General features: G+C 52.7%; 1 protein-coding gene across 7 annotated transcripts in view; it reads right to left on the bottom strand.

Moving 5' to 3' along the window:
- The window catches only part of RPS6KA2 (ribosomal protein S6 kinase A2), a 457,145-nt gene that overhangs the window by 51,005 nt on the left and 386,598 nt on the right, over positions 1–19,542 (bottom strand). For all 7 annotated transcript variants that reach the window (XM_017508303.2, XM_017508305.2, XM_037731262.1 and 4 more), the window contains one exon: positions 8,258–8,322. In XM_017508303.2, the coding sequence (XP_017363792.1) occupies positions 8,258–8,322 (65 nt within the window). The remainder of the gene's footprint in view (positions 1–8,257; positions 8,323–19,542) is intronic.

Genomic DNA, 19,542 nt, shown 5'->3' with positions numbered 1-19,542 from the left:
GGAGCCATCAGAGGAGAAACAGGGTTGAATTCAGGAGCTCAGGGCGTGCACGTGGGAGCCATCAGAAGAAAAACAAGGTTGAATTCAGCCCCAAATCATTTGGTTCCCTGGGTGCACAGTTTTCATTAGGCATTCAGTCACTCTTCAAGCCATTTTCAGAAATGAAAGGATGCTGCTTTCTGCAGCGAGGCACAGGCCAGGTGGGAATAAACTCCCCAGACGCATATATTTGCCCGAGAATGTCTATTGAGCCAAGGAGACCCGATGAGAAGCCCAGGCCATCGGGTGCCATGAGCAGGCCAGTGCAGCCTGTTCCCCACCCAGCAAGTCCTGGGAGCCAGGCTACTAAGAATCCTGCTGGAGTAAAAATCACACCCTCCCTCTGCGTGAGAGTGAGGGAGGGAGGGAGGGAGGGAGGGAGGGAGGGAGGGAGGGAAGGAGAGATGAGAGAGAGATGGCGGGGGAGAAAGAGATGGAGAGAAGGGGGGAGAGGGAGGAGGAGGGGGAGAGAAGGAGGGATAACAGAGAGCGCGCGCACTAGCTCGCTCCAGCACAGAGCCAGGCCTCCTACTTTTATTATGAGGAGGAATTTATTTGCACAAGAGATTTCCATTAGAAACAAAATAAAATACAAAACTAGTTGTCACTTATTAATTCTAGTGTGAAGTCTTTGCCTCTGGAAAGCGAGGGCCCATGTGGCCCCTCCAGCTCCTCTCCTCTGCGCCAGCACTTCCTCCATTGCCCAGGACCCCTGCCCCTGCCCCCGCCCCACCACAGCCTCTGATAAAACCGTCCCCGGAGCCCGCTGTCCGGTGCTTCTGCATGGAGGGGTTTTGCCTCCACTGGGACATCTGCCCGGAGACACTGCTGGCTGCCACACCTGTGTGACTGCTGCAGGCTCCCAGGCGGTGGAGCTGGATGTATGGAACTCACCCACCCGGAACAGCACCCCCACAGCATCGCCCAGGCACCACCAGGGCTGAAGGCAGGAGACCTGGCCCTGCCTGCTTCCTTCTTTCCCCATCTCCCTTCCTGCCTTGTTTCTGCTCCAACCTTCGAAAATGTAACGTCAATCTGCTTCTTCAAGAAGGACTGGGTGTCGAGGCGACTGGCCACTGTCCTTGGAACCCCTTCCCCTCCCCATGGAACCCCCGTGTGGCAAGGCTGCAGGCCCTGCTTGGCTTCCTGAAGACCACATCCTTCACCCTCCTCATCAACTGAGGGGCAGGTGCCACAGCCTCGCTTCACATAAGCTGTCCAAGAAAGCACAGGCTCTCTCTCTGGCCACCCTGACTTGGGAGGCTCCGGCCCGGAGGCTGTCACCTTCCCGCCTTCTGAGTCAGATTCACAGCCCAGCACTGGCACTGCTGTAACATCCTCTGGGCTGAGGGCATTCCCATTCCTTTCATACGAAGTACCCGTTGCTGTCAGGTACCAGTTCCCTACATCCCAGGATGCTTCGCCTGGTGGCTGGGCTCAGATTTCCCCTGTGATCAGCCCCATCTGTGCCTTTCCCAGTGCTGGGAGTCACCCAGGATGCCCAGTGAGGAGGTTCTGAGCCCAGGTGGTTCCGCAGCGTGCTGGTACCACGCAAACAGCTCCTACTTGCATGGCGCAGGAACAAGCCTGCCTCTGCTTTCCTGCGCTTTCCACCCCTCGGGCGTGAGCCCAGGCTTTCAGCTCACAGACCCCAACATGGCCAGAGGGAGCATGCGTGTGAGAGCGGACAGTGGCTGGCCGAGGGCCAGGGCCTGCCTTCTGTCCGCAGGAGCCTTCAGGCAACAGTCCACCCCGAGAGTGGTCCTGCCTGCCGATTGTGGCCTCCAGACCACCACGCCCCATCTGCCGGAGGCTGCTGCATTTTCGCTCTGGTCTGGGCCAGGGAGTGAGGTTCTGTGTGGGGGAGCCGGTCACTCTGGCCATGTGGACAGTTTCCTTAATGCTTGCTGCAATTTTAATGGCCGGTCAATGTCTTCCGGCTGCTGCAGAAACGTGGAATGTTGTGTTACTACTATGCATGCTTTTCCTTTCCGTGTGCAAACCTAAGACGGGGTTTGGGGTTTTAGGGGAGAAGTCACCCAGCCTCATGCTGGGTATGGAGCCACTGTAGGCAGGGCTGTGTTGAGGGAAATGGCAGCTGCATCTCACCTGGGTTTTGAGCTTGATGGGACAGACAGTGGCAATTCCGCCCTGGATCCCTCCTCTCTGAGACTCTGGGACAATTCATACCAAAACCCACAGAGAGAAAAAATGATCAAATTCACCAGGCACATTTAAAAGCATCTCATCTGTCCCAGGATATCAGAATGACAGAGCATGGCAGCAGTGCTGAAACGCATTTCATATGATACAAGTGCGCCCAAGGAAGCCTGGAGCAGGCCCGTCAGGATTCTGTTTCTACTGCAGACCTTCAGATAGGTGAGAGGAGGATGGAGACAGCAACATGAAAACGGGGACTGGGCAATGACCCGGGAAATGGACGCAGCCTGGGGTCTCAGGCCCCAACATCTGCCTTCTGCAGACAGTCTGGCTTCAGGCATTGTGGAATTAATATGCTCCAATAAAGCAAGAGACACATTTATAGATCATTCCTAAAATAGTAACATAAGACTACGCAGACCAGAGAGGAGACAGGATGGAAAGCACCACAGGAAGAATCTGAACGATTTTCAAAGCGTCATGATGGGTGTGACGGGTCAGTGGCTCAGGGAGGGGACTGTGCCTGCAGTTTACCCGGCTGTAAGTGGGTCCAACAGGATAAGCGCCCGGACTGAAAAGCTGAGAAACCAAAGGGTGATGACTGACTGCACAGGGTCCTTGCTGGGTCCCCTGAAGGGAGAGTGCCCCCAGTGTATACGACGCAGGTAGAAGGATGGAAATCTTGCTACTGGCAATGGCAGCAATGGCTGCATGAGGAGCCCTGTGCTGTGAGGCCCTGACCTGCAGCCTACAGCTCCCAGACCCCCCACTTCACCCTCTGTGCCACAGTGCAAATACTCTGCTTGTGGGCAAGAAGTACAGAGTGGCCTGAAGACCCGGAACCCACCCTCTGCTCCCGCCAGGACACACAACAGCCAAGTTCAGGGCACGCCCCACACACTGCCAGATCACTGAGCAACCTTAGGCACGCTTCTCTTGTCCCGTGCCTCAGTTTCCTCTACAAGCCTCTTCCATCTGGCAGAATAACAGCCAATGAAGTACTTGGAAGGGTTTCAAAATGTACAAAGAACACAAACATGGGCTGTTAGTACTGATAATAATGAATAACAGTCATAATGAGAGTCAATATGGCCGGGTGCAGTGGGTCAAGCCTGTAATCCCAGCACTTTGGGAGACCGAGGCGGGCAGACCATGAGGTCAGGAGTTTGAGACCAGGCTGGCCAATATGGTGAAACCCCATCTCTACTAAAAATACCAAAATTAGCCAGGCGTGGTGGTGTGTGCTATAGTCCCAGCTACTTGGGAGGCTGAGGCAGCAGAAGAGATTGCTTGAACCCGGGAAGGGGAGCTTGTAGTGAGCCAAGATTGAGCCACTGCACTCCGGCCTGGGTGAGAGAGAGAGACTCCATCTCAAAAAAAAAAAAAAAAAAAAGTGTCAATGCAATACTAAGGGTCTAGGCCCCGAACAGAGTTCTAGAAACAAAGATGTCCCTCTTCCCAGTGACTGACTGTGTCTCCCGCATCATCGTTTTCTGCCTGTTAAAATATTTGCAGTTCCCTAGGTCCCCTGCGAGGGATGTCAGGCTGGGCTGGGAGCTGTCCTCAGACTGGCTTGTGCTGTCTGCAGTGATTAACTTTTCCAAAGCTTATTTGGGGTTAGTGCTAATTCCGTGTTCTCAGCATGCTTCAGCCATGGGGGAAAAGCCGACACAGCCTTTATCTGCTGGACTCCACCATATCCTCGGCAGAGGTTTTTAGTCTATCATTAACTCATAGTTTCTCACTTAGCTGGTCACAGAGCCAGCCCTCAGAAGGAATGCCTCCTGTGCAGACGCTCACTTGCTCATCTCTGAAGCTAAGTTAAAAGGCAGCACAGGACATGCTGGGCAGAGCCCACACCTCCACCGTCCCCACGCGTGCTGTCAGCAGGTGGATCCTGCTCCGGCAGGCCACCGAAGACCCTGTCATCCAGTGGGATGACAGGTGTTTACCTAAAAAAAAAAACAAAAAACAAAAAACCAAAAACAACAAACCCTCTGCTGGCAGTGTTGGGTCAGAGACGGAGGCAAAAAGTAAAACAAATATCCTCATATTTTCCCAGTCGGGTCCTAAGGCAAGCCCTTGGGTGAAATACCCAGGCAGAAATCTAGTTGTCAAGAAATGTCTTCTCATCCATCGTTACGGAGGGTCTGCGTTGCAGAGGGAACACCTTTTGGTGTTAACAGTTCTTGCAAATGCGGCTGAACTGTGGTTTTCAGTTATCTGAGCTGCTGAAAAACAGAATGGGCACATCTGGACAAAGATACCATGCAGTAAAATTACCTCTTCAATAAATATCTTTAAACACCTTGCATTTTAGCCGCTGCTTTCTGATGAATGGCTCGATGGCTTGCCTGGATGTGTTACTGGGGTTTGAGGTTAGCCAGGAAGACACATGGGCTGCTGCTGGGACACAGACACAGGAGACTCATGAGGGATGATCGGCTGAGATGGACTGGTCCTAAGACCACCGTGGTCCTGAGCACGGTGTTTCATGCCATGCATCTTTGCTGGGGGCATCGTTCTCCTCCTCCCTCTGCCCCTCTGCTGGTTAATTCCACTCGCCCTCTTTCAGGCATCATGTTTCTCTCTTTCTGCTGGCCACGTTCACTGTGCACGCACCTCTTCCATCGGTGGACAATGGCGTTATGGGCAGCAGACTCCTCGGTCTGCGAGCAGCTGGAGGGCGGAGCTCTGCCTTTCCATTGTTAAGTCATGGACATGAACACTTTGCTCGTGCATGACCAGGGAGAGCACCAAGCATTCTTTATCAAATGCATGAATTAATGCAAAAGTGGCATTTCTGAGCTCCTCTGCCACTCACGGGCCGTGTGGGTTCGCAGCTCTGGACAGAACGAGGGCCCGCCATTCCTCCCGCACTGAAGTACAGACACGAAGCAAGCACTCCTGGTTCGCATCAGTCATAAGGATCTCTCTCAAAACCAAAATGAGGCCAAAGTAAAATCAAATCTAGTGCTAAGAGCAACAAAAGGAACTTCCCAGCCCTGGTTCTAGTCTCGTTACTTTGAAATGATGCAGAAATTCCACCTTCTTGGGCTGTTTGCTCTCGAACTACAGAGAGACCAGAGCACCCTGAGCACAGGTGCGGTGGAGAGAAGGAAGAAGGCAGCTTCTGCTCGGAGCTCGCTGGTCCTCAGCATCCTGGAATGGACATCAATCTGATTTTGCATAGTTTTCCAGATCCATTGTATTGTTAAAATTCCAGGCATCTCCCAAGGTTGTGTTAGCGAGCTCGTAGCCCTTCTGGGCCACGCAGACTTCCAAGTGACTCCACTTTTGGCTGAGTCCTCCGTGTTGAACTGTGTCACCTGGAGGTTCAGGGTGGAGGGACTTCCCTCTCCCCCCAGCTGCAGCCCTCAGGGTCTCCCACCCCAGGCTGCTGCCCTGCCCACCCGCAGCACCCCTCCCAGCCCAGCAGTCCTGCCTCTCCATTCTCCCAGGCGTGGTCTTTGGATGAAGGACTGGAGTGTGAGAGCAAGGAAATGGAGGGGGTGAATCTCCCTCCACAGCTATGACTTCTGTCCTGAGAGTCTCACTCATTCGTTCATTGATTCACTCAGATTCTCTGACTCAGTCATTCATTCACTTACTTATTCACTGACTCATTCACTCATTCATTTGCTCATTCACTAACTCCCTCACTCATCCACTCACTCATTTACTAACTCCATCATTCATTCACTCATTCACTGACTCACTCATTCACTCCCTCCTTCCCTCACTCAGTCAGTCACTCACTCACTAAATATTCATCAAGTACCTCCTTTGAGCCAGGCTCTGTTCTAGAGGTGTGGGATACACCTCTAAACCACAGCTTCCTGATCTTGCAGCTGACATTCTAGTGTCAGCAGACAGAAAATAACAAACATCAGAAGCACACGGTATTACAAGGTCAGTCAGAAAGTGACAAGGGGTATGGAAATAACACAAGGCCAGGGTCAGGGCGCTGGAGGAGGAGCTGTAGTTTGAAAGGGCCACAGGACAGGTCTTATGATGCTGAACAAAGACTGGAAGACCAGTGAGCCCTTGGGGAACTTGGGCAGGAGGGGCCCAGGAAGCCAGACGGGCTGGAGCCAGTGCTGGGGGTGAACCTGTTCCATGGAGGCAGGGGAGGAGGCTCTGTGGGGATGGGAGGGGTGAGGCGTGGCTGTCCTGACACTTTCCCACTTCTCCACCTGTCCCCAGCTGCATCCTCCTTGGCAGCACGGTGTCCTCCTGTGACACGTGCAGACCCATCTGTCCACCGCCTTCCTCTCCCACGTCATCACAAGCCCCACAGGAGCAGGACTTTGCTCCATCCACAGCTCTATCCCCAGCCCTGGAAAGAGCCTGAGATGGGGATGCCCAGCAGGAAGGGTGGGATAAATGGAGAAGCAGATCACGTGGGGAGGAGCTGTGCGGTCCCACCTTGACCGCTGGCGGGAGGGGCAGGGGGTGCGACAGGCTGTGAAACCCTGAGGGGCTGCGTCTAGCTTCCAGGCACGTACTGTGCTCATCGCCCGCAGGCTACCACCCAGGTCCACTGTCCATGAAACAGGCTTGTCTGAGATCTAATCGCCATGTAAGGCGAAGTCTCCATGGAAAATATGTTCCAATGCCGGGTCGACTAACAGTGACCTTAGGTGCCCGTCTGTGAGGTGAGCACAGCCTGAGCTTCTGATAAGCTGAAATTTTCAGGGAAGCGAAGTAAGAGACTCCAAAGGGCGGCCTCGGTTTTCATTTCTTGGAGGTCCCAGTTGGGAGGCACAGATGTCCTGAAACTTTACACGCTTCTCTCTAATCTTACTTTTGAAAAGAAGTCTCATCTTACAAAATTTCTTTTATCAGAACTGTAAAACTAGGTTTTTAAAAATTCTCACTCTTTCCCAGTTTGAGTGCTTTGCTGGGGCTCAGGCTGAAGGAAGAGGAGAGCTGGTTTTCTCCGGCACTGCTGTTACACATTCCCAGAGGTGAGGGCTGGGGCTGCACGTGGGGTCTGCCCGTCAGACACGGGGCCACTGCTTAATGCAATGTGTGGAGGCCCCAGACTCCATGAGGACGTAAAGAAGACAGAGTAAGCATAAAGAAGACAGGTAAAGCAGGTAATAAACTCTATACTGTAGAGGACCCTTAAATCTTAAAAAAATATTCCTTAAAATCCTTTGAGGTTAATGTGTTAGGCCGGAAAAAGAAAATCCCAACATAATTGTATTTGTCTTAATCCAAAGGAAAGGACTAAAAGCAACTGATATGAATGTATCGCCTTCCTCAGAGGGGAAGAACAGCCTCCAAGTTTTAGCCGGATAACTCCCTGCATGGAGGATTCGTCGGACGCTGACGGCTTCACCATTCGGAGTTGGCGCCTTGGCAGAAATAGGCCACTGACAACTTGTAGCTTGGTGAAAAGTGAGATACAAGAACTTTTTGGACAATGTCCAGCCTGGCTCAGAGAACTGGAGATGGCTTTACTAGTACCTCCACTGACAGAGCTCCGGTTTATTCTAACAACTGGGCACTGTTTTGTTGTTGTCATTTTTTTTTTTTTTTTTTAATGCGACTTACATGTGGCATTGGCCTGACTAACAATGGGAAACGCAGCATCAAATCTGGGCTTGCCCACAGCCCTAGCAGTAAGGGTCCTGGCTGAGCAGCTCGTGGGGACTTTTGTCTGCTCAGCCCTCGGGGTCAGAGGACAGTCACTCCTGGAGCAATCAGGAATGACTGTCAGGGAGGCCGGGGAGGGGGTGCAGGCCGGACAGACACCGACACCACAGAGGAGAGGAGGAGGAGGAAAGCTGAGGGGACGTCAGGCCTCCAGCTGGCGGGAGGGGCACTCGGCTGTCTGTGCCTCCCAAGTTGCCAGCCCACTCAGTGGGGTCCTGGGACCTCCTGCCTGCAGGTGGCTTCTCTGCATTCACCTCCGACCTACCTGTGACCTGGACACTGAGGACCCTTTGCACCGAGCCACTGTGTTCCCTCCAACCCCTCCCTGTCATATGTGTGCAAGCAACCCTCCCTGTCACGCGTGTGCAGGCTGGGACTGAGGCATGCAACTTACATTCCAGTCTATGGTCACAAAGAAGGGATGGCGCTTAATTTCCTCCACTCCGTCAATGCCAGCACCTGTCACAACAACACAGAGAAGATCATCAGAGCAAATCCAAGCCGGGGCTCTCTGACAGTTTCCAATACAGCAGTGCAGGGGGTGGGGGCGTGCAGAGGCAGACGTGGGAAGTGGCCCAGAGGCTGCTCGCTCCACCCAGGGCAGCTGTACACCTGCTGATGGCCCCAGCACAGAAAGCCACCCCTCAGCCCCGAGAGCTTGTGAGGCAGAGGCGGCCTGGGGTTGGGGTGGGTGAAAGAGATGGTAAAGAGAGGCACAGGACAGGACAGCCAGGTGCTGCCTGCTGCATGTGAGGGCCACCTGGCACCCCACTGTCACACCCTCACACCCAGGAGCTTGAGGTGCCTGTGAGTGGGAGCACCACGTGGTCCTCCCAGGAGGGGAAGGCGCAGAGCAGCGATCCTGGCAAAGCTGCCGCAGGGATTAACCAGGGAGGGAAGAATTCCAGGAAATGAAGATGAGACTGAGTCCACAGGATCCCAGAGCCCAGCCTCCTGGCACACCTGGCCACCCTTGAGCCTGCTCAGACAGGTGACTGTTTTTACATGGAGGCTGCTTACAAAGATCTCTGCTTTGTCCATTATTTCTACCTAACCTCCTGCCTTACTTTGTTGCTTACATTACAATGCTAAGGACCTGGGGCAGAAAGGAGGGAGGGATGAGTGGGCAGCGAATGACTCTGCATGACTCTAACGGTGGATGCTGTCTACTCAGCTGCCTGAAAACACGACTGTCCCCAGAATGAGCGCAGTGTGGACAGGCCTTAGGACCTCAGCTCACGGATGGCAGTGCGCCCACTGGGGCAGACGCTGCTGCTCGGGAAGACTGTGGCACTGGGAGTGAGGGGTCCGGGAACGTATGCTACAGTTTCTATTCAGTTTTTTTGTAAACTTGAAACTGTTCTGAACATAAAGTATATTAATTACAAACAAAAGGCCCTAAAGCTCTAGGACTGTTTTCTCCAGGATGGGACGGCTGCAGAGGAGCCCATTCTCCCAGGTCACGACTCCGAGAATAGGTGGCTTGGCTGGAAGGGGCAGAAGCTGCAGTGGCTGGGGAATTCCTGGGCAACTCCCGCCAGCTCCAGGCCTCAGTCTGGGGAGGGTCTGATCCCTGGGGCCTGGCTCCCCTGTTCTGCAGGCCGTGTTCCTCTCTGCTGCCAACTCCTAACGACCTTGCTCCAAATCAGAGCCTCCCCATGCCATGCCTGCCCCTTTGAGGAGCCCAGCTCACACTCCTGGAGTGAAGGGCAGAGCAGGGCTGCTGGGGATGCCATGGTCAGCACAGGCATGGCCTAGCCTTCTGGCTGGGAAGTTGGGCTGGGTGGCATAGGTCACCGGGAGTCACAGGAGATGGTGCCACCATGGGTTGGACTGGCCTGTGTCCCAGCCCCTCCCGCCTCTCCGTTCCGCACTCTGGGCAGTGATGTGGAGGAGGCTCAGGAGCTGCGGTGGCCTCAGGAAGTGCCTCTAGGTGGTCACCGGCCCAGAGCCACAGTCCTCTTACCCTGGATGCTCGGCCAGAGCCACAGTGCTGGGAAAGAACATGCATCCTAAATGGTCCACATCCTAAATGGCACTCTCAGCTTCATGTGATTTGGGAAATTCTCCCACTTTGACATGAAAGCCCATCTAGCAGGGAATTAGAGGGAGGGCTCACATTCGGAGTTTCTCCTTCCATGAGGACGTGGGCTCATGGGACAGACACAGCACACGAACACCTCAGTCATCCAATGCAGAATGGCTATTCCCATTTTACAGATGAAGAAACTAAGGCTGACGCAGGTGGGATAACTTGTTCAAGATCAGACCAGAGGTTGTGAGGTACAGGTACAGGCTTTGGGGTCACATCTCTGAAATGTGGCCGAGGCACCCCACCTTCTTACATGTCTTTCCTGAGAACTCCCTGCTGAGGCCCCTCTGGGATTCCCAGTCCATCTCTTTTGTTCTCCTCTAAACCCTGACCCCAGGGATCGATCCGAGGCCTTTGCAATCGCAGCAGCTACGGGAGCCTTTGCAGGCCCTCCAGTGGCTGCTGTAGCAAAGCTTCAGAGCGACAGTGTGACCTCCCAACAACCCTCCCCAAGCGCCGACCCTGTGTGCAGGCCTCCTTTGATGGTGCTCAGAACTCCGGGCTGCAGAGTCCTTCTGCTCACCGTCCTCTGAAGTGTGCCTCTCCCCAACTCTTTGGTTGGGTGACTGCTGGACACACAGCCAGAAGCACTCTCAAAAGGCCAGTGATGGGAACAGTCAGAGGCCCTGGTACACCCACCGGTGTGGTGACTTGTGGGCTGTACTTCTTTGGAGGTTCTATTTCACATTTTGTATCCACTGGATTTCCCTCTTATTCATCCTTTGCAAATACAGTCTGCAGGAATTTTAGAAAGTGGGGTGTAGAGGAAATACAGGTATTGGGGTAACTACTAAGTAACTAGCACATGCTGGGCTTACCGGGATCACTGAAATCAACACATTTCTAGCTTTACCTCCTCCCTTCCACCAAGGCGGTAAGATCTTGCACCATGTTAGCATTTTGAAGCCTCAGCAAAAAGAGTCGGCGGGAAATAATGTCTTGGTTATTACTAAAAAATTATAGGTGTTCCAATTATAGGGGAAACATGAAAGAGAGAGGACATGTGTACTCGGTGCCGTGAAACCTGCGTCAACCCTCCCAGGGCAGTCAGGTTATTCGTCTTGTTAAAATAGGTGACTTTGCACTCTGCTCCCCCTTTTGATCTGCACTGAACACAATGGACGAATGATGGCGAGCAGAGTCCCAGGCGGGGAGAACCGGAAAGCATCAGGCTGATGCTGGAACCACGGCTGACCCGCTGTGGGATGCGGATGTCACGCACTGAAGGCTGTCCTTGGTTCTGGAGGACTGCTGTCACTCATGGAGATCACGAAGCCCTGACAAGAACAGGGACAGGAGCTGTGAGCACAGAAGGCTGGAATTACCTCCTGTGAGGCGTGGCCATTTGTCACTAAGCTCCTTAATGCAGGGTCGGTAGGAGTTCAAGGTTCAGGGGAACAGATGAGTCAAGAATCACTTCTTCTCTGTAGTTACAACACCTGATCCTGTGTGCTTTAATGCTTTGTGGTCTACCTCCAAAAGGGGGCCTCACCTGATGTGTTTTTCTGGGCTTACATCTCCAACTGCTGTGCTCTGGTTAAGGGTGTGATTTTACAACCAGTTGGAACTCTCACATCAACAAGTACTTTTAAAGTGCAGTGCAGTGCCTGTGGGAGGATGTAACTTTTTATTTTGGGGGGACTCATTCTGTCACCCAGGCTGATGTGCATACAGCAGGATGACAATGACCCATTGCAGCCTCAATTTCCTGGGCTCAGGTGACCCTCCCAGCTCAGTCTCCTGAGTAGCTTGGACTGCAAGCATGTGCCTCTACGCCTGGCTAATATTTTGTACTTTTTGTAGAGATGGGGTCTTGCCATGTTGCCCAGGCTGGTTTCAAACTCTTGGGCTCAAGCGGTCTGCCTGCCTCAGTCTCCCAAAGTGATGGGATTATAGGCACGAGCCACTGCACCCAGATGATTTATTTTTTCATTGCACCAATTCTATCCAGTTCTTCTACTTCATATTTTTCATGAACTCGTCACTCATTTCATTGTGGGGCTTCTAATAATTCTCAGTACGTGATTCCCAAAGGGTTTTGGTATCTGCCAAAAATACGTCCATTGTGTCTTTATGTCCACAGATAGCTCTGGGAGACGGTTAATTCCTGGGTGGTTTGGGACTCCTTTGTGATATTTTCATTTTTGTTTCAGAGTCACACAAACCCACCCCCAATGCTACTGGGAACACTCAGTATCAGCTAACTGGTCAGATTTCCCACATACTACCAGTTTCTCTCTACTGGCCCACCATGTCCAGCCTGTAACAGTCCAGGGCAACTTCCACGACCGATTTAAATACTAGGTCTGCTCCTCAATTTCTTAATCACTTACAGGTTATCTACACATTATTTGTTTAAAGTTTTCTGGGTTTTGCCAACTTGAAATTTCATCCATTTCATGTTTACATCCTTTGTCTGAGAGCTGCTTGTGTCCCACGGGATACAGCTGGTTTGGAGTCAGGGATAGGCTAGGGGCTCAGGCTTGAGCATACAGCAGCCGGATCTCCAGACAGGTCCCAGGCCCGTGGGTCTCTAGCGGCTCCTAGAGCTGGTCTGGGGCTGCCTGGTCTTCGGCAACCATCAAAGCTTGATGTATGACAGGCAGTCATAGCAATGCCAGTGGAAACTGGGATGAGGACCAGAATGGACCACGTTTGACGTCATTAAAAACACATCATCTGGAGATCAGTTCTGGACAGGAAAAGAGAAACAAGAGCAACGGAAAACCCTCTGCCCGTGCGTGAGCCGCAGGCAGCAGATGTGCTCTGAAGACAGCTCACCCAGCTTAGGTGATGGGTGTTGATTTGCTGTGCTATTTTTGTGCTCATCAGCATGTCGAATTCCTTCCTAACCTTTCCCTCACTTTAAACTTCCCCTGGGAGTCTCAGAATATCTCACGAGTTTCTCGGAGAAGCTACAGATACTCATTAGGAATGAGCTAGAAAGCTGTCAGCTTTGGAAAAAAAGGAAGATTTGGAGGTAGGCTCAGGAAGTTTTATTCTCACTGCAACGTCTCCTGTCCTGGGGGAAAGTCAGGAGATAACAAATAAAATCACTGGTGCTGAAAACCCAGGCAGGTGCTGATGTTGGTGCGCAGGATATGTTTACAGCTGTTTCTGGACATTGCTGTGGTATAAACTTCTGTCAGAGACAGCATCACTTAAGTAATGAGAAGCAGCAAACACCTCCCAGGGTCTAGCCCTACAAAGCCAATTCAGCAGAAGCATGGCCCACATCTGCGGGCGTCTCCCCTTCCAGGCAGGAGCAGCGCCGAGCACACAGGGACCCCACATTCCGCTGGGCCTGTTTCTGCAGAGCTTCATTACGCTTACAGGGTGCCCAGGGCTGCTGGCCTGGAGCCCCTTTCTCACCCTTCTCTTATTCTACTCTTTGAAATCCCTCGATTTGCAAGTCACTCAGAGTCACCGAGTGTTCTGCCTGGGAGGCCCTTTCCCTGCAGACAAGAAAGCAGACAGTCGGAGCAGGCGTGTGCCCCTCCCAGGCCTCTATCGTGGGATGTGCCCACTCCCTGCTGGCAGCCCCAGCCTGTGGGGCCTCTGCTTAGACTGGGTCACCCCACGCTGCTACAGCTTCCTGAGTCTTTCTCTAATTCATGACCACATGACCACACGACCACCAGAACAGCTGTGCTGAGAAAGAAGACTGGTGTCCCTTGGCCACACCCACCGAGTGCTGCCGAGTGTGGCCCAGCCTCTGGCTGCTCTGTGTCCTGTCCACTCACTGGCCACCCAGGCATGAGGACATCACAGAGTCACACATGCCCTCAGGTGTGCAATTATTCCTCCCTCTTACGACTTTGCCTATGACCTTTCTCGGGCCCAGAATGCCCCCTCCCCGCTCCCTGCCCAGCATCTGGCACAGCCTCTGAGATCCAAACCAGGCGTCCTCACGGAGCGGCTCTGTCATCCCCACTCAAATAGATCAGTGGCCCCAAACCAGCGGCCTCTGGAGGTCAGTGGTGGTGCCATCCACCTTGGTAAGCCAGCACCTGCTGCCGGCATTCAGCACATGTTCACGGAACAAATCACACGAAGGCTGGAGGCTTCCGTCTAGGACTCTTTCGAATGAAGACATTTTCTCTTCAGGGGATGTGCAGGTGGGAGAAACGCTAGTCTTAGATGCAGAAGCCAACGAGCCTTGAGCAACTCACGTGGGGGCAGAACCTGCAGAGCGTCAGGGAGGAACAAAATGTATCTAGTGGCCTGGACATGTATAAACCCGTTATGTCATCTCTTCCAGCTATAAATATCTGTGCAGAATCTCTGGGGGGTTGCAACTCCCCCAAATTCATACGCTGAAGCCCTCATCCCCAATGTCTTGCAATGTGACCGTATGTGGAAAAGGGGTCACTGCAGGTGACCAGCATGAGCAGGGCGGTCACTCATCTCCTATGACTGTTGTCATTAGAACAAGGGGAGATTTGGACACAGACCCCCACAGAAGAGAAGGCCACATGGAGATGGAGGCAGAGGCCAGGGATAGCATTCACAGCCAAGGTGCCACAGCTGGCCAGCAAAGCCCCAGGGTCTGGGGGCGGCGGGGGACACATTCCTTTCAATGGGAGCACAGCCCTTCAGCCTTGAGCACAGGCCTCTGGCCTCCAGGGCTGTGGGATAACACGTTTCTCTTGCTCAAGGCACCTACTTTGTGGTTCTTTGTCACAGCTGCCCCAAGAGACACACAGAGCAGCGGCCAGTCAACAGCTCAGTCTTCACTGTGGTCCGTGGGCATTAGAGACGTGTGTTTTCATCTGTGTTTCTTGATACACTTTGCGCACATGGAGGGCACATTTTTCCTTTGATTTCCTAATTTCTAGCTCATTGCTTTGTCCACTGACCACTCTGTCAACTGGACTGGACAGGATTGTCTGGGAATCCAGGGGCCTCCTGCTGCCGGCGGCTTACTGAGGAAGAGGAAGGGGCGAGGAGGTTGGGAGCGACAGCAGGGTCCTGCCCTCCCTGGGGGAGGCCACAGAAAGGAAGAGTCTATAGCTCTGGGGACTCACGCAAGGGGAGGCGCCAAGAGAGGGCAGGTGGGAGGTGATGAAGACGCATTCGCCCCTCCTTCCAGCCTACAAATCGGGCGCGGAGGTCCTGTGCAGCACGTGCAGCATGGACCAGGGCGGAGAGCTCTGGCACTGAGAGCTCTTGGCAGAGAGGCTCCCGACAGGGGCGGGTGGAGGTGTGCGATCACCTTGCAAATGCATGCGAGGGCCCAGGGTTAGAACGAGGCCTCTCACAGCCAACAGTTCCTCAGATGGTCAAAGGGAGAACTCAATTCCAGGCTCTTTTGGAGGAACGAGAATAAGGCTCACGGCAGTCAGAAGCGCTGGGAGGTCCCAGCCACAAAGCAGCTGCCTGTGCAGGTGAAGGTGACTCTGCCCAGCGGGATTTTGAGATATATCCATCTACAACTCCCCAGGAACTAAATCTGGCACACGCCCTGGATGAAGGCTGGCACTTAATTCTGACTGTAGCTGCTGCTTCCGGTTGAGCCTGGACATCTTAGGTTGTGAAATACACCTGTGGGAGGGGTCACAGCTCCTTGAAGCTTAATGACAGCTCACTGCAGACACGGTCAAAGGGCGATCTCGGCTAGACGTAAGCCATTCTGCATGCTTGTGTGAGCTCTGGGGGGCCGGTACCTTCTAACCAATGCTATCTCTATACCTAGGGAGGGGGTAAGTCCATCTATCTCTCACCAGTTACTTAAACCAAATACTACAGGATGATTTTAGTGATGTTAAATTTGAAGGTTTTTAATTTTTTTTTTTAAATTAGGTTATTTAGAAAATTATTTGGTTCTTCCAGAACAAGGGGAGAAAAAGTACAAATACCCCAATACTTTGTCGCATTCACCCAATTTACTGTAGCAAATCCTCTTCCAGCAACGTAATAATGCTTGAAAGAAAATATCTCCCTTTCCGGCAGGCCCTCTCCCCTCTGCTGAGACCCGTTTTGTGCATCATCTGTGCAGGCATGGTGGCTCATGCCTGTAATCCCAGCATGTTGGGAGGCCAATGTGGGAGGACTGCTTGGGTCCAGGAGTTTGAGACCAGCTGGGCAACACAGCAGGGCCCTTCTCTACGAAACAATAATAAGCTAGCTGGGTGTGGCGGTGCATGCTAGGAGTCCCAGCTACTTGGGAGGCTGACGTGGGAGGACTGCCTGAGCCAGGCGACTGAGACTGAGGTGAGCCGTCTTGCACCACTGTGCTCAGCCTGGGCAACAGAGCAAGACCCTGTCTAAGAAAGAAAGGAAACAGTGACTCCAAGACAAAGCGCTTCAATTGCTGTGAGAACAGAGTGAATTGTTGCTCTCGTGTATGTTTGGATGAATAAACACATCCAATGTCTCTGCTTCTGCTTTCTGACTCCAATTCACATTTCCAGGGGAGGCAAAGCAGGGAGGGGTGACAGCAAACCCTCATGCATGCAACCCCACAGGTGGTGACTGCGGCAGCTCGGCTGGGTGGGGCAGTTACCCTGGGTCACCTCAGAGGGTGTGGCAGAGGTGGGGTTGCAGGACCTGCCACCTGAGGCGGCATGTCACTTGCACGTAGGCTCATACACTTATAGTAAGTATCCAGATGTTATTCGGGTGCTTGGGAATGACGAGGCGGAGATGACACAGACTTCCATCGTAAAAGCTTGGTCTTGAAAGAGGAGTTTCAGCCACCGGTGTGATTCCTGGTAGCAACTCACAGGAAGATGTTACCCTCTGACAGATCAGACCCCAGGCCAGGCGGGCACAACTCCATGCTCTTGCCGGGGTGGACTTCCCAGGTGACTTCTGGACTCTGGCGATTGGCCTCAGCGCTTTTCTGGCTGGTACAGCAGGCTTTCCATTTACCCGTCCACTGCAACCATCTCAGCAGAGGCTTTAACAGCACTGATTAAAATGCATCTCACAGAATGATGGGTTTCTCCCGAAAACTCAGAATTGTGGCTCCCTGGTCATCATGCATTAGATAATGTTTCTCTGTTCTGTCCCACAGCCAAGTGGCAGAAAAAGAAAACGGTCAGATGAGCAGGCAGCTATGAGGCTGGGGGTGGACACCCTGCCTGGCTGCAGGCCTCTGCACAGCCAGCGCTCTCTGCTTATCTACGTTCACTGGTCAGACACATCACAATGCTCCCGGCACATCAGCCACTGTCCTCCTCCTCAAATCCTCCCACCTACTGCACGACGTTGGTGCTGGTATTACCCTCAGTTCGTAGAATACGTAAGCAAGCACTGAGAGGCGAAGCCATTCGCTCAGGGCCACATGGCCAGGAAGGTGCGGGCAGGGTCGGCCTGGGTACCTGGCTCTGCCTCGCTCCGCTTCTGCGCCCTGCTCGGGCTCCGGCCTCTCCCACGCACTCCCTTCTCCTTCCCTGTGGATCTTTCTTCCCCTTCCAGCAGACCCTCTCTGCTCTGCTGAGATCCGTTTGTGCCTCACCTGTTTCTCCACCCTGGCCGCAGGCATCGGTGCATGTCTCGACTGCAGTTGGCGTTGCTGCCTGCTGTCAGAGAGACCACGAGCATGAGGGCCACACGTTTGCTTCGTGGGTCCCCAGAGCCTCGCCCACGGGTGAGGGAAGGCACGGGCCAGACTCACATCATCTGCTCACGCTCGCTTCTGACAAAATTGCCCAGTATCTGCCCAGTGTCTTCCCGAGCCACAAAAAAGGGGCAGCAGGCAGTGCTGCTGATAGGCAGAGGACCCAGCCATGACGAGGTGGTGGTGTGGTCCTGTTAGCTGCCAGGGGGTGGTCCCAGCCGTGGTGAGGTGGCAGTGTGGTCCTGTTAGCTGCCAGGGGGTGGTCCCAGCCATGGTGAGGTGGCAGTGTGGTCCTGTTAGTTGCCAGAGGGGCAGCCCCAGCCATGGCAAGGTGGCAGTGTGGTTCTGCTGGCTGCCAGGGGGTGGTCCCAGCCATGGCGAGGTGGCAGTGTGGTCCTGCTGGCTGCCAGGGCGTGGTCCCAGCCATGGCGAGGTGGCAGTGTGGTCCTGCTGGCTGCCTTGGGGCAGCCTAAAGTGGGGTGCGGGGCTGCACATTGCACAGAAGTCTCCAGCATCAAACGTTTCTCCCTAAAACAACTTTTAAAGAACTGGGTTTTCAATCATAAAAACAATTGGCAGAAAAAAATCCAACTATTGGCATGAAGGAGGTGGAAGGAAAAGCTCCCCTTCTCCCCGCCTCTCCAGGGAGAAGCAGCCGCTATAGAAACTGCTTGCCCGCGTTTTCAGAATTCTTCTTTGCTTACCTCCCTTGCTTCTAAAAACACAAACAGGATCATTCTGAACGTTCTGTGCTGCAATGTGCTATTTTTACTTACTTCTTTTTTTTAACTTACAAATGCTTCCACGTTAGTGCATGCAGAATGATCTCACTCTTCAACATTCACGTAGTACCTGATGGCAATTCAGTTAACTGTCCCTGGGTGTAGATTTCGGCTTCTCTCTGTGCACTTGTGTGACTATATCTGAAGGATATATTATTTGAGGTGAAATTACTTGGGTAAGGTGCATGTGCTTTACTTTCGTAGAGATTTTTCAGGTTGACTTATGAAAAGACAGGACACACAAACCCCTTCACCCGAAAGGAGGGAAACTGCTCTCCTGCCACGCATGACGAGGACTGCAGATGTGTGCCTCTGTGCTAACTTGAGAGGCAAAAATGGGCCAGACCTCCTTAAAGATAGCAAGGACATGAAATATCATGAAGAACTGTATGGGCACTGGCTGACTTGGAAGCACAAAAGCATTCATGGAAAGCAACAAGTGCTGTGCTTTAAACAGCCGCTTCATAAGACAGCGAGGTCTTCAGGAAAAATCCTCGATCCTCAACAGATGTTTTGGACCTGATAAGCAACCATCTTATATTCCTTAAGATTGTAATTATACACACACACACACACACACACACACACACACACACACACACACAGTCTTGCTCTGTTGCTCAGGCTGGAGTGCAGTGGCACCATCTCGGCTCGCTGCAGTCTCCACCTCTGTGGTTCAAGTGATTCTCCTGCCTCAGCCTCCTGAGTTGGTGGGATTACAGGTGCCCACCACCATGTCCAGCTAATTTTTATATTTTTAGCAGAGATGGGGTTTTGCCATTTTGGCCAGGCTGGACTTGAATTCCTGACCTCAGGTGATCTGCCTGCCTGGGCCTCCCAAAGTGCTGGGATTACAGGCATGTACCACCACACCTAGCTTATTTTGATATTTTTAGTAGAGATGGGGTTTCGCCATGTTGGTCAGGCTGATCTCGAGCTCCTGACCTCAGCTGACCCACCCACCTCAGCCTCCCAAAGTGCTGGGATTATAGGTGTGAGCCACCATGTCTGGCCAATTTTATATAATTATCTTTCTTCTAGTGTTTCTCTAAACCTTGATGCTTTTTGTCCATTTTTTCTACAGAATAAAAATTTTATACAAAATGAAAACAAATAACTTAGGATTTTTACAAAATTCTGAAGTTGAACTACAGTGAAATTCTGGGAAAATCTCTGTAGGAACAGAGAATAATGATATCCTCATTCCATATTAAAGTAAAAAAGAATCGAGTTGTGAATGA

The sequence above is a fragment of the Cebus imitator genome, unplaced genomic scaffold (assembly GCF_001604975.1).
Source record: "Cebus imitator isolate Cc_AM_T3 unplaced genomic scaffold, Cebus_imitator-1.0 Scaffold389, whole genome shotgun sequence".
NCBI classification, from domain to species: Eukaryota; Metazoa; Chordata; class Mammalia; order Primates; family Cebidae; genus Cebus; species Cebus imitator.
This window is presented reverse-complemented; position numbering and strand designations above follow the sequence as displayed.